Genomic DNA, 16,054 nt, shown 5'->3' with positions numbered 1-16,054 from the left:
CCGCTCCCTCATCTTCCGTCATATACAGTGGGTGGGGCTGAGTCTTCTTGATCACGCCTTTAACCGGTCAGGGTCAGGGGTCAGGGTCCAGGGTCAGGCCTTTAACCTGTCAGGAGCAGAGGGTTCCTGTAAAATGAATAGATTTCTCAAAAGGTCAAAGCCATGTGAAAGTTAGGGTCATTGCAGATTGACAGCTCGAGCCAATGTTGTGTTAATCTGCTCACACGCCATTTCTATCCAAATAATGAGACACTCCTTCAATTGAACTGCTTCCACCTCATTTCTAGGCAGCCCATTCCAGACCCTAACTGTCCATGGAGTGTATAAGTTTCTTTTCCACATTGCTTTGTATCTAAGACCTCTCATTCTTGTTCCTTCTGGGAGCATGGGCAGCCCCTCTCACGATTATGAAACCCTTGATCAAATCTCTTCTCAGCCTTCTCTCCATGGAATTGCTCCAAACATCATTGGTGTAGCCTCTTAATTGAAGTTCCTCATTCCGAGAGCCACTCGTGTAACACTAACCCAATTTAATTCACATTTTTCACAAGCTCTGCATCACCTTCCTCCTCTTATGCTCTATTCCCCCAAATAATAAAGCAGAGAACACCAGAGGCTTTATTAACTCCTCTCTCCACCTGTCCTGTCACCTTTGATGATCATTGCACATAATCCCCCATGCTCTGGTACCTCTTGTTTATATTGTCTTTCAGTGTTCCTCCTTCTAAACTGCACCACCTCACATTTCTCTACATTGACCCTCTCGTGCCACCTAAAGAGTCATAGAGATGTACAGCATGGAAACAGACCCTTTGGTCCAACTCGTCCATGTCGACCCGATATCCCAACCAGTCTAGTCACACCTGTCAGCACCCGGCCCATATCCCTCCAAACATTTCCTATTAATACACTCATCCAAATGCCTCTTAAATGTTGCAATTGTACCAGCCTCCACCACCTCCTCTGGCAGCTCGTTGCATACAGGTACCACCCCGTATGAAAAAGTTGCCCCTTAGGTTTCTTTTATATCTTTTCCCTCTCAACCTAAACCTATGCCCTCTCGTTCTGGACTCCTCAACCCCAGGGAAAAGACTTTGCCTATTTACCCTATCCATGCCCCTCACAATTTTGTAAACCTCTATAAAAGGTCACCCCTCAGCCTCCGATGCCCCAGGGAAAACAGCCCGAGCCTGTTCAGCCTCTCCCTATAGATCAAATCCTCCAACCCTGGCAACATCCTTGTAAACCTTTTCTGAACCCTTTCAAGTTTCACATCTTTCCAATCCATCCACTCCAGCACACATCAATGTCACACTCTCTCCTGTACAGTTTACAATTCTAAGTTTAGTGTCAGCTTTAAACTTGGAAAATGTCCCCTGCATACCAAGCTCCAAGTCATTATTATACATCAGGAAAATCAAGGGATCCACTGCCAGCCCTGGAGAATTCCAGGACAAATCATCCTCCAGCTCAAAATATCCAGTGTCTGTTACTCTTTGTTTCCGATCACTCAGCCAATTTTATACTCGTGTTGTAGCTCTCCCTTTTGTAGTATGAGCTATGACTTTCCTTACAAGTCTGTTGAATGGCACTGTATCAATCTCCTTATGTGGTGGGACTGTTCCTCCAGGAATAGAACCACTATGACTTGGCAACCCTATTCTGTTGTAAGCAAAACATTGGAGAATGAAAAGTGCTGGTAAAACCTAAGAGTCTTGTAGTATCTGTCACTCTCTCTCCAGAATCCAACTTCTTTAGAACCATTCTGTTGATCATTTTAAAAGTTCCACCAGCAATATCATAGAGATTTTACAACACCAACACCATTTGTCCTGCCAGTCATCATTTTTATTTATTCAGATCCCATTTGCAGGACTTAGCTTATGGCCTTGTAGATATTTTCATAACCAACCTTTTCAAATATTATTATACACATTTGGTGCAAGTGGGACTTGAATCCGGGCTTCCGAACCAAGAGATAAAGACTCTACCACTGTGCCATTAGAGCTCTAATACTTTTATTCAATCTGTGCAATTATATTATGACACACCTTTGAAGCAGTTGGAACTAGAGGGCTTCTAGCTCAGAGGCAAGGACACCATCACAGCAACAAAAGAGGCCTTGTATACTTACAGCATTTCAGGTGCTCAAATACAACAAAGATAAAATACCAGATAACCTTCTGTTTTTAAAAACAGTTCCTCAAAATGCTTTAAACCTCATCTTAAAACATATCCCCTGATCGAGTTTTGAGAAGATTTGTAGTCAGGTTGAGGTTTTGGATGTAGATTTGCTCACTGAGCTGGAAAGTTAAGTCTCCAGACGTTTCGTTACCCTGCTAGGTAACATCTTCAGTGGGCCTCAGGCGAAGTAATGCTGAAAATTCCTGTTTGCTATTTATATGTTTGGGCTTCTTTTGGTTGATGTCATTTGCCTGAGGCCCACTGACGACATTACCTAGTAGGGTAACGAAACGTTTGGAAATGAACCTTGCAGCTCAGCAAGCAAACCTACATCCAATATCTCCTGATGGTTGAACTCCTTACTAAAGTGAAAAGCTTCTCCATGTCTCTGCCCCTCAGAATATTGTACACTCAATCAGAATCCCTCTTAGGGTAGTATTGTTTTCCTTAAAGCAAAGAAAGCTATCTGAAGAATTAACGATTTATTGTCATGTGTATTTAGTGAGAAAAACAGTAACACACATTGGAAAACTTTGCTACTGTCACCACGAGCCATTTTGAATAGTTTAAGAAAAAAAAAAGATTAGCTTGGAAAGGGTCCATCAGTCCTGAGCCAGCTCATCATCAATGATGCCTGCACGTATCTCATCTCTCTTCAGGACAGAATTGCTCCACTGACATCCTGATGAATCTCCTCTGCTCCCTTTCATGCCGTCACAGCCCTCCTATAACGTGGCGACCAGGACTGCACAGAGTAATCCAGCTGTGGTCTAATTAACATAACTGTGCCACTGGTACCAAAAAGGCCACTCTTTGGGAGACATCATGGGGAGTATTTGGGGGAAGATACTGGGCTATGATGCAAGGTGATTAATTTTATAAAATGTCTCATTGATTTCATTTTACTCTTACCTAGAATGTCTTCAGCATTTGTTGTCGATCCCTAATTGCCCCGTGGACCAAATGGTTTGCTAGGCCACCACAGAGGCCAGTTAAAAGGTATCCACATTGCTGCAGGTGTGGAGTCACATATAGGCCAGACCAGCTAAGTATGGCAATTTCCTTCCCTAAAGGCTATTAGGGAACCAGATGGGTTTTCCAACAATTGACATTGTTGTATTGTCATAATTAAACCAATAATTCCTGATTTTATAAATTGCATTCAAATTCTACTAACTGCTGTGGCTGAATTCAAACCCTGGTCCCCAGAGCATTATCTGGATCTCTGGCTTAACAGTCTAGCAATAATAGCACTAGGCTGTCACCTACCCAATAAATGACCATTGAAGTTGATGACAACTCCAGATTTTGAGTTCAATATAAGTTCTACCAACTGCATTAGCCTGATCTCTTGGAGGTCAGTTGTGATAAATATTCCCAACATACCACTACTTCATTGAGTCATAGAGATATACAACAGGGAAACAGATTCTTCAATGCAATCCATCCATGTCGACAAGATACCCTAACCTAATCTAGTCCCATTTGCCAGCACCCAGCCCATATCCCTGTAAGCCCTTCCTATTCATATACTCATCCAAATGCCTCTTAAATGGTGTAATTGTACCAGTCTCCACCACTTCCTCTGTCAGCTCATTCCACACAAGTACCACCCTCTGTGTGAAAAAGTTGCCCCTTTCGTCCCTTTTATATCTTTCCCCTCTCATCCTAAACCTATGCCCTCTAGTTCTGGACTCCCCTACGCCAGGGAAAGACCTTGTCTATTTACCCATTCCATGCACCACATGACTTTATAAAACCTCTATAATATCACCCCTCAGTCTCAGGTGCTCCAGGTGAAAAAAAAGTCCCAGCCTATTCAACTTCTCCTAAAAACTCAAACCCTCCAACCCTGTCAACATCCTTGTAAGTCTTTTCAGAAGCCTTTCAGGTTGCACACATCCTTCCAATAGGAGGGAGACCAGAATTGCATACAATATTCCAAAAGTGAAATATTTGTATCGTCAATATTCACAGGTGAGGATCCAGAAGATTAGAGGTTGACTAACATGGTGCCACTATTTAAGGAAGGTGGTAAGGAAAAGTCAGGGAACTATAGACCAGTGAGCCTGACATCAGTGGTGGGCAAGTTGTTGGAGGGAATCCTGAGGGACAGGATTTACATGTATTTTGAATGGCAAAGAATGATTGTGGATAGTCGGTATGGCTTTGTGCATGGGACATCATGTCTCACAAACTTGACTGTTTTTTGAAGTAACAAAGAGGATTGATGAGGGCAAAGCGGTAGATGTGATCTATATGGACTTCAGTAAAGTGTTCAACAAGATTCCTCATGAGAAACTGGTTAGCAAAGTTAGATGGCATGGAATACAATGAGAACTAGCCAGTTGGATACAGAATGGGCTCAAAAGGTAGAAGTTAAAGGTCGCACAACGGCAGGTTGTGGTCTAGCAGGTTTGTTTGGAGGCACTGGTTTTCAAAGTGCTGCTCCTTCATCAGGTACATGATGGGGGAGTGGCGCTCCAAGAGCTGGCACTTCCGGGTGAATCTGTTGCACTGTGGCCTGGTGTTGTGCAATTTTTAACTTTTTCCATCCCAATCCAAAACTGGCTCCCCCACAAAGGTAGAAGACAGAGGGTGGTGAGTGAGAGTTGCTTTTCAGACTGGAGGCCTGTGACCAATGGTGTGCACAAGGATCGATGTTGGGTCCACTGCTTTTTGTCATTTTTAGAAATGATTTGGATGTGAACATAGGAAGTATGGTTAGTAAGTTTGGAGATGACACTAAAATTGGAGGTGTAGTGGACAATGAAGAAGGTTACCTAAAAGTACAACAGGATCTTGATCAGATGGGCCAATGGGCTGAGGAGTGGCAGATGAAGTTTAAATTTAGATATATTTTTGGTGCTGCATTTTGGGAAAGCAAATCTTCGCAGACGTTATACACTAATGGTAAGGCCCCAGGGAGTGTTGCTGAACAAAGAGAACTTGGAGTGCAGGTTCATAATTCCTTAAAAGTAGAGTCACAGGTAGATAGAATAATGAAGGCATTTGGTATGCTTTTCCTTGTTGGTTAGAGTATTGTGTATTTAAGTTAGGAGGTCATGTTGCAGCTGTACAGGATATTGATTAGGCCACTTTTGGAATACTGCACGCAATTCTGGTCTCCTTCCCATCGGAAGGATTTTGTGAAACTTGAAAGGGTTCAGAAAAGATTTACAAGGATGTTGCCAAGGTTGGAGGATTTGAGCTATAGGGAGAGGCTAAACAGGCTGGGGCTGTTTTCCCTTGAGTGGAAGTGGCTGAGGGGTGACCTTATAGAGGTTTATAAAATCATGAGAGGCATGGATAGGGTAAATAGACAAGGTCTTTTCCCTGGGGTGGGAGACCCCAGAATTAGAGGGCATAGGTTTAGGGTGAGAGGGAAAGATATAAAAGGGACCAAAGGGGCAACCTTTTCATGCAGAGGGTGGTGTGTGTATGGAATGAGCTGCCAGAAGTGGTGTTGAAGGCTGGTACAATTACATTTAAAAGGCATCTGGATGGGTATATGATTAGGAAGGGCCGGGTGCTGGCAAATGAGATTAGATTAGGTTAGGATATCTGGTCGGCCTGGACGATTTGGACCGAAGGGTCTGTTTCCATGCTGTACATCTCTAGGACTCTATAAAGTGGCCATATCAATGTCTTGTAATGCCGCAAAATAATCTCCCTCAGGTCCAGTTTATATTTGACAAAAAATGTTGAAAATTGTGACATTAACCATTGTTGGGAGAATATGGTGACATTTAAACAAACAATATCTGAGTTGCAGTGGGTATGTCTCCACTTCAGAACCAAAAGTTCCAAATTCGAGCATAGAAGGTGTTTTCATAACAACCAAACAAATCAAGAATAAGCCTGCCAATCCTTTCAACTTGGTAAAAGCCAGAGACAGCATTGAGAACACACCACCTTTCTCTTCCTGTCCCAAAAACAGACTTTAGTGGTTCAAGATGACAGCTCACCACCTTTTAAGCCATAAATGCCAGCCTGGACATTCCACAAACAAAACAAAATGTTCCAAAATCTTTCACAGGTGATGGCCTACTAATATTGCCACACAATTAAACCAGAGACCCAGGTTCAAATCGCATCATTGCAGATGGTGAAATTTGAATTCAATGCAAATCTGGAATTCAAGGTCTTATGATGACCATGACACAATTGTCGATTGTCAGGAAAATCCAGTCTGGTTCACTTGTGTCCTTCAGGGAGAGAAGCTGCTATCCTTGCCTGGCGTGGTTGACATGTAACTACAGGGCTGCAGCAATGTGGTTGACCCTTAACTGGCTCTGGGCAATTAGCGATAGGCAATAACACCTGGCCTAGCTGGTGACATTCACATTTTGTGAACGAATAAAACAATTTACCAAACTGAACATGTGAGACGTATCAAGGCAGTTTAAAAAAAAAATCACAAATGCATCAGAAAACTTCAACCTATTTTAAAAAGGAAGAGCAGAATGCATTCAGCAAATTGATGATTTTTTTCTTTCCTGCAGCAAATATTTTGTATTCATTTAGGTCACATGTCAAAGAACAAATACCAAAAGCTGCAGCACAATAAAAGCAGGAAATGTAACAGAACCCAGTGATGGTGTGAAGAAAAGTGTGTGTTAAAGTTAAGAAGGATTTAGTAACATCTGTGTATCTTGGCTGGTGTGCTTATCAAACCCAGGTTATCTTGTTCCACTGTATAGAATTTAAGACCACAGTTACTTAGATAAGTACTGCACTACATGTTTTAGCAAATCTTTTAAGTTAGCATAGCATTCCACTTGCTATGGATAAACATTTTAAAAGCCAAGAACATTTCTCAGATGGAGTTTACAGATAAACAACTGCTAGTAAAGCATCACAGAAAGTAAAACTTAATTCATAATCAGCTCCTGTCCTTGTTTATGAAGGTTGAGCCACAGATTTCCATGGGAATGCTTCATGCTGGTGGGCAAATTATTGTAATGGTGGTTTGCTGTTACCTTTTGCAGTGTGATTGACCAGAAACACCCTCTTGTACAACTTAGCGCCAGGTGTGTCAGAAAGTAGAGAAATAATGCAACAGATGAAAGGTGAGATTGAAGCCAGGGTGAGCAAACACACCTACTTATTCCAGACGCCTAATTTAAAAATAATCCTGATAATTAACCTGTCTAGCCACATTATGAATACTCTTCAAATGTCAACAAGTCCTGACCTGTTACTTGAACATTGAGTTTCTGTCTTAGAGGTAGGGACATTATTCACTGCATCACAAGAGCTCCTAATCAAGTATATGAAGTGATATAAAGTGAATTGTATTTGAGCTGTTAACACCATGATTATTTTAAAATCAGAATCTGGAACATGTTGCTGGTCTGACCCTGGTTTCCTTCAAAATCTTACATCTGTCTCATCACTTCTCGACTTTCCAGATTCTTCAGTTTTCCAAAATAAACTCCTAGTACTTCCAGCATTCACCCCCTCCCAATGCTGATGGTAACTGAAACAAGGAGAGCTGACTGTCAAGTAAGTTCATGATAAAATTGTATAAAACAATGGTTCAACCTCAACATTTTAGGATTGCAAGTTTTAGAGAGTGCAGAAAAAAAATTAATTAGCATGGCTTCATGATAGAGGAATTTCAGTTACATCCCTACAGTGTGGAAACAGACCATTCAGCCCATCGAGTCCACACCGAGTCTCCAAACAGCATCCTACTCAGACCCACCCCTTAGTCTATTCCTCCATTCTCCAGGGCTAACCCATCTAGCCTGCACATCCTTGGACATTATGGGCAATTTAGTATGACCAATCCACCTAAGCTGCACAACTTTGGAATGTGGAAGGAAACCGGAGTTCGTAGTGAAAAACCACAGAGATAATGTGCAAACTTCGAAGGGTGGAATCGAACACAGTCCCTGGCTGTGATACAGCAGTGCTAGCCACTGAACTACTGTGCCACCCATGGATAGACTGTAGGAAGTGGGACTGTTCCTCTGAACAGAGCATTGAGGAGATTTGACAGTGGTCTTCAAAGTTACAAGGGTCTTGGACAGGATAAAGAAGTTCTTCCTATTGGAAGGGATAAGTAGAGTTCACAAACAAAAAAAAGTTTGAAAAAATTTCAAGAGTAGCAATTGGTTAGGATTTGGAATCGGAGAACATGGCACAGGCAGATTCAAGCAAGGCATTAGAAGAAAATTGGGTAACTGTGTCAAAATACATACTTGCAGAGCTACAGAGAAAAGAAGTTACTTTTTCAGAGAGCTAGCAAAGACACCAGGGTCCAATTGGCCCCTGCTGTAACCTTGAGATTGACTTACTGGCCTCTTTCTGTGCTGCAACTTTTCTGTTCTACCGTGATTGAAAGGGAGAGAAATAGAAATTTTCACATCCTTCTGCACCACTATATCTGCCACCTATGCATCTTGCATTTAACACTTCATCCAAATAAAAACCAGAGGTAAAAATTTAATTTCTTTCATCAAAGATGGACGTAGTGGAGAATTGGGCAGGAACACCCTTAGATTTTGGACAAAACTATCCTCGATCAAGTTGGGGGAGGAAAGGCCTGATCCTGGAATCTCAGCTGCTGCCAGCAAGATAATCAATTGAGACTTTGTTTTTGAGCCGTTTGACATCAATTGTCCAACACCAACAGAATAATTTAGTGGTGGCTCAAGTGTTGAGCAGCAAATCTGCAGCCTTGTACAGGTGACAGAATCCTTGGTCGACAGGCCTCAAAGCTAAGCCCCACAATCCCTGCCAACCCCACCTTTCAACCAACCAAATTTACTGGTTGCTCAGGGATATTTCACAGATCCTCATCTGGGTGTTGGAATATTACCAGCACACTGGCAATGGAGAGCCGCCAGTCTCCAGTAGGACACCTAATGCTAGCTAGTTAATTTGATTTCCCACCAATCATCTAATCCACAGGAACAAAATCCCAATATAAAACTAATATGAACATAGTAAGCACAAAAGGGTGATTTAAAAAAAATATATATACTTAAAGTTTCTTGCCAGATTCCTGTTTTGTTTCAATCTTGCAGCTTTCTAGAATATTTCAGATTCTTTCTGCTAACTTCTCCATCACAAATTACCTGCTTGGTTCTACTGATGTTACCCACCTTGTGGGTATCTCTCCATTTGTAGTTTATTGGAGCTTACCTCTTTCAACTTAGTGTATGGATAACCATGCCTAAACATGAACTAAACTTTGGATTAAACCCACAAATCCTGCAACAAACAGTCTTTTCCAAACATATCCAACTTCAAAGCAAAACCTCTGTTCATAGAAGAAATCAGTCACTGACATACTCCATCTTGTTTGGGAGACATTCAAGAAAACTTGATCAATTAGCAGATTGCAAACAGATGTCCCATGAACAAGTCAGGTTTAGGATGTTTTGATGTTAGACAAGGGAAAAGTTAGCAGTTCACATTACATTAGAAAAATAAATGATGCATTTGTGTGTTAAAACATTCAGTAAGACTTAAATGCTTTGGTTCAACTAGACGTCACTCTCCAAGAAACTAAGACTTTAAAAAAAAATCTCAGCTTGCACATTAAAACAAAATGCAATTATAACCAGTTTCCTGAACAATAACAGCATTTATTGACCGAGCTAGACTGAACTTAATACATTTTAAAAAAAATATTCACTACACTTCCAAATACTCAATTCAACAAATTGTATACAATTTTGTACATAACAAAATAATTGTTATGGATTCATAAAAAATAGTAGCCAATTTTTGCAATATTGATCTGAAAATGAAATACTGTAAGCTATAAAAATGTAATGACAACATTGTGTAATTTGGATGCAACTTCGAATTCAGGCCACGTAGAGCAAAATAAAAAATACAATCAATTCACAAAAATACCACAGTAGTTTGTGTACACGAGTGTTCTTTATCTGTAGTCACTTAAGATCTTTGCAATGGGTTAACCAGTGACAATATTAGAAATTGCCTGGTGTTTTTCTTTAAGAGTGAAATTCTAGATTTGTATAGAATAACCTGGATATTAATCCTATCCCATATATTTTTAAGTGAACATAACTGGTGAACATGAATGACATTACTGTATTTGGAGTGTCACTTAGCAGTAGATGCAGTATTTACAGAGTTTTAATTAAAAATTGTACAAGAGCACAGATTATTTTTTGTGAAACTAGCAATAGATGCAGCACTCTAACACAGATATAGGCCACTCTGCACATTACAACGCAATGGTTTGATAATGCAAGCACACAAATCTTTAATGCAAAGTGGATGCACAGTAATGGTTTCATGCAGGAAAATAATTCAGGAATCAAGTAAATCATAAATAAGTTCTCCTTCTGAAAGTTATGTTACAACAAATCGAAGAAAGGTATAAAAGACTGTTAGGAATTGTAAACCAATAACTTTGATAAGTCTTCAAATTAGAAGAAATTTCCAAATTACCAATTACAGACTCTCTTCAAAGTCTTGTCAGAATTCATACAAAAAAATGTTTCAAGTCAAAATAATCCTCAACACAGATGCCTGGGGGGGGGGTAGATAGTCTCATGACCCTTGGCATTTTACAATAAAACATTTACCTTGAGCAACAGACATAGTATAATCTTCCAATTGGCTAACTGTACCATTGCCTCATTTCTTCTTTCAAAAACAGAGATGCATAATATGTCACCTGAAGGTATTTCTGCCATTTATATTTGGTGAGACAGATTAGCAGCAGCTACAATAACTCAAACCCACAATTATTGAGGTAAGCATCGACCTTCATATGCAACACCAGCTGCCCGGCTTCTGCATACAACATATTTAGCTTGAGGGATTTGAAGTTTAATAAATCTTGGAATGGAGACTACTTGTGAGAGGCCATTTGTACATTTTATTTAAGCATTCTACTTGTGAACATATTTCAATTTTCACTGTATTTGACGGCAGATGCTTACATCAGAGCATGCATGGCAGAGTTCACATAAAGGCAATAATTATTCTTGTTTAATGGCAACTGATATTTTCAGCGAATGAATTCACAGGCAGGAGGAGCAAACCAAAGTAACAAAAGCATAACTGCAATAATAGGCTGCTAGGAGTTAGGGCTACACATGCATTTTAGATCAACTTCTTCTGATTTGTGTCCCTTATTCTAGTCAGAAATCCAAGGACCAATCTCAATCAAACTTGGCCATTCTTACATATACATTAAAAGCTGCTTAAAGGAATATGACCTACCTTTAGGTCCAATAGATTAGACATGGTCATGTTAAACATTTGACCATCATGCTTTGGTATAGCCAAAAGTGAGCACATGCCTTACAAAGTAAAGTGACCAAGATTACATTCCACACCTACTCCATGCAACAATAATAGGTGTTGGTAATGTTAAAGCAATCAAAGTAACTAATATCATGTCTGATTTACATTCCCAAGTTGGATCAACATCTGCATGTAATCAGCACAAAGATCCAGGAGGATTATGGGCTGAAACACTTGACAGATTTGCATAATTTTTATTTCTAGATACATATGTGAGGAAAGGAAAAAAACTTCTCAAACCAAGCAAGGTAAATAAGTACAAGATTTAAGGAAAAAAACTACTATAAATATAGATTGAGTACTTTCATGTACAATGCAGAGATGACAAAAAGTGGAAAGTGTAAAGAATAGGGTTGGGAGCAAGTTATACACAAAGAAGAATTTACTCCATTCTCTCCAGCACACAACGCTGGTTTAATACTGCAATATTCTTCATGGGTCCCAAAACATTGGAAATCAAGAGAAAAAAAAAACCTGAGGTCAGTCTGATCACAAAAACCATTAAAAACCCTGTTGAATCAGGAATAAAGTGGCAACCATTTTACTAGATGCCAAAATTAAATCACAAAAAGATAATTACAGGTTTTTAACTCCCAAAACAAAGACTGCACACAAGCTCTAGTAATAAGTGGGCTAGTCCCAAAACTGTGCAGATTTTCTTCCAGTGTCATGTGTGGTTTCTTTTGCCCACCTGCATGAGCAAATCTTTCTCCCTCCAATACAAGCCACATGGGAAATACAAAGCAGGATACCAGTTTAGTAAAACGTTTCATTTTGTACAGAATAGCAATATCAGACATTCTGATAATATGTACAGACAACCCATGCTGGCATCACTAAGACAACCAGAATATAAAATTTACTGCAATATCATTACAGTACAGGCCTTGAGCTCTTTGTGCATCCCAACTTTTTGACCTCTACCTGTGATCACTTCACAGATCTTAGAGATTTGTCACCCATGACTTGGTGATACAACAGTGTCAGTCTGGTGACTGGCAGTACCAGAGTTAGGTTTGTATCAGCAGTTACCACATCAGGAGGTACTTACAAAACCAGTTTTAAAAATTGCAAAGGGTTAACACTAGCATATACCTTTGTCAATAGCCATCTTTCAATAAGTAAACTTCTCAACACCATTCTAACAAAATTACAACCGAAAGAAAAGCAGCAGCTGGTTGGCACATACTTAATTCACAGTCTCAGAGATGCCATGTGCCAGTGTATTAATGAGATTTGGTGGGCTGTGGACCATTACCATCCTCAATCATTAGAGGAATTCAATCTACAATGGCCACTGGGGCAGATGAGAGCTGTTACTGATAATGGAAACATATAAACCAAAGTAAATGGCCCCAAATTTTAAAGGGAACAATTAAAACATTGCGGCAATCACTGGTTGCAGGCCAGGTATACTGCAGACATATCATTTTCTGACTGGTCCAATGCCTTTGCTTTCTTAAACACCTGTAAGAAAATAACAAATTTGATGTTAACATAAATTTTTAGTAGTACATTAATCACTAAACTACTGGAACATTATTAGGAATAGATAGAGAGAACATGCGTAAAATTAAATTGGTTATCCTGCCCTGCTTTAACATCCCATTGGTGCATTCCAAAATTGCATCAATTCAAGTTACAAACGCATTAACTTTAACATGTGTTTGCACCAAAGAGATCAACACCGATAAAAGATTACTATCAGTTCAATTGTTAAATCATGTGTGAATAGCTCTGCCTCTTCCATTTATTGTAGATTTAAATGAAGTTCAGCCAGATCCACGACATGATACTTGCTATGATGTCAAACATCAGGATCTGCAGATGGACGGTAAGTTAAAACTAAATCTTAAAATTACATCTTATTCTAGGGCTGAAGCTATGTTCAACAGATATAGATAATTTCAGAATCCCCAAATTTAGCTCTCCGCATATCATCTAGATCTTGAGGCTTGGAAACACCAAGTCAAGGACCAGAGGCTCCTGGCCAGTCTTGAATAGTTCCCCTTAACCAGAGTCAAAGTATTTTATATTGTAGCATCTCTAGTGTAAAGCTTTAAAGAAGTAGCAAGAACGTATTTTCAAACCAAACTATTTCCTACTTACCGATAAAACTCAAGTAACAAACAGGACAGATATCTGTCATTAGAGTTTGATGATGTAATGCTTGTGGTAAACAATGCTGCTATCTTCACTATCACTTTTCAAAATGTTTATTTTTTTCTGTCCGAAGCTTCACTGTTCTACAGAATGCTTAAGGTTACATCAAAGCAATTGTACAATATACAGTCGAGGATCAACAGCTGTAATAACTGCCACGGGGTAGATTTGGACTCTTAACTTTTTAATTACTAAATCAGCATTAAATTGAAAGGAAGAGTAACAGCAATCCTTAAAGGCAACTTTTCATCAAGAGCACAATAATTCAGCTTGAACAACGAAAAAGAATAGACAAACAAACAAATAAAGAACTATGCCACCAAATTCTGCAATATTAAATATGATGGATTAAAATATAAACTCTGATTACGTAAGACAGGTTGAGATAAACCACCAATCTAATGATTATGGAAAGAAAACAAAAACTTAATTTCGATGTTTAAAGTAGCTTATCAAAACTAAGCAACAATAAACACATGGTTTAAAATTTGAAAGACATTGCAACGAGGACCAAGAAGCAGAAGAGTAGACATTGAGAAACTGTGAGCATAGTTATGCTAATATTTAAAGAAAAACCCCACAACCTTTTAGAGCTGCAGCTAGGAATAAACGATAGAAAGTCTTGTGCTGACCGCTGTGAACATCATTGCAGTCTCACATCAAATCAATCTCAAGGAATACTTTTGTTTAATAAGTGCCACTACATGACTCTAATCTAGTGAACTGTTCCAGATGGTAATCAGGTACCTCATGTCTTGCCACTTATTCACGGAGCCAAGTCCAACATTTCTTTATTTGAAAATTTGATTTGCAAACAAACAAACAAACATCAGGGCAGAACACGTCGAAAACTTACTTCATTGGCCGCAGCTGCCATTGGAGTTGAATGATTGACAGAATCACCCATAGCAATGGCTAACCTGAGGTCCTTTTGTATGTGTTTCAACAAGAAGTCAGGCTTGAAATTTCCCTGCAAAATACCTGATGAGAGAATCACTATACAGTAAATGGGTTTATTGGTTATTTACTATTACATATAATAAATCTTTGAACGAAGATATGAAAAGACTAGGTTAAGCAAGGTTAAAGTTCAATTATCTGTAAAATACACAGTTACATTTTTAAAAGTAACTGATTTAATAGGCCTGATATGCAAGCAGCTAACTTTCAGATTCACCTTTGTTCTTACAAAATAACCAAAAATGTGGGTCTAGTTTGGCTTGTGGCACAACCATGTCCACTATATAGTAAAATCCAATTCTATTCTATGAGCAATAATAACTGTCTGTCCAAAATCAAAGCCCTCAAAGTTATCTTCACATCTGTTACATACAATGGTGCAAGCAATTCATTGTGGCTTGTAGACACTGCATCTATCTGGGCTCCAGTTTTCCAGGTTTCAAGTGAGCTTAACAGACCATTTCTGTTTAACAAATTCTACAAAGAGTAACTCTTCCTCAAGCTTCACTGACAATCTTACATTCACTTATAGGAGTTTATCTTCAAGTTTAAATCTTGTGCAAATCTGTCTATAATCATAGCCCCAGGTGAAAACCCATATTTTGAACTGGTAAAAAGCTCACCAATTTGGACTACTAAATACTCATCTCCAAATGATTCATTTTTCCAGTGCAAAAATTTTTTCAGTTTTTAAAAGGTTTAAGGTGAGTGCGGTGTGTGTGCGGAACGAGTTGCCAGAGAAAATGGTAAAGGATATTTAAAAGACGTTTGGACAGGTGCATGAATAGGAAAGGTTTAGAGGGATATGGCCCAAACATAGACAAATGGAACTGGTTAAGTTTGAGATATCTGGTCGGCATTGACGAGATGAACTGAAGGGTCTGTTTCCGTGCTGTATGACTACGACTCTAAACAGGCCAGTATAAAAATATTGCATAAAACAGAGTCTTGTATTAAAACCAATAGTAATTCCCAATTTGTTTTCATTAGCAGCATTTGCACCTGGATTTTGACTGGAAATTAAATTATTTTATTTAATATGGATTCAGCCACATTTCAGACAAAGAATTCTGGCCTGAACCAATTCTTTCTCCCACCAATATTCAACCTCTAAGAAAAACAGAAACGTTAGTTACTTTGGCACTTCTGATCCAAAAACGAACTTGCCAAAGGTCCCTGACTCAAGACGTAAAGCAATACTTCTTGCGATTGACTTGCTTTTTTAGCCAGCGTGAATCCTTCTGCTACAGAAGCCATGAAGCTGCCGAGGATCATATTTACAATCAGCATCATCTTCGAAGCACTGCCCACCTCACCTGAAAAGGAAACAATAGTTTAAGCTCACTCAATCATGTGCTTCACTTAGTCCTGAAAGCAGTACTTGTGCTTTTTTTTTAAAAAGCAAAAAGCACATCTTATATGACATCCTGAGATTATCAGACAG

At 39.3% G+C, this 16,054-nt stretch overlaps 1 protein-coding gene across 2 annotated transcripts in view; it reads right to left on the bottom strand.

Annotated features, from left to right (window-relative positions):
* Positions 1–9,764: 9,764 nt before the first annotated feature.
* glyr1 (glyoxylate reductase 1 homolog (Arabidopsis)) overlaps positions 9,765–16,054 on the bottom strand; it is a 35,739-nt gene continuing 29,449 nt past the window's right edge. For both annotated transcript variants that reach the window (XM_043712031.1, XM_043712032.1), the window contains 3 exons: positions 15,747–15,926; positions 14,507–14,631; positions 9,765–12,954 (listed from right to left, as the gene is read on the bottom strand). In XM_043712031.1, coding sequence (XP_043567966.1) covers positions 12,880–12,954; positions 14,507–14,631; positions 15,747–15,926 — 380 coding nt within the window. In that variant the 3' untranslated portion in view covers positions 9,765–12,879. The remainder of the gene's footprint in view (positions 12,955–14,506; positions 14,632–15,746; positions 15,927–16,054) is intronic.

Source organism: Chiloscyllium plagiosum, chromosome 21 (genome assembly GCF_004010195.1).
Source record: "Chiloscyllium plagiosum isolate BGI_BamShark_2017 chromosome 21, ASM401019v2, whole genome shotgun sequence".
Classification (NCBI taxonomy): domain Eukaryota; kingdom Metazoa; phylum Chordata; class Chondrichthyes; order Orectolobiformes; family Hemiscylliidae; genus Chiloscyllium; species Chiloscyllium plagiosum.
Note: the sequence above shows the minus strand (reverse complement) of the source record. Positions and strands in the feature narration are given on the sequence as shown.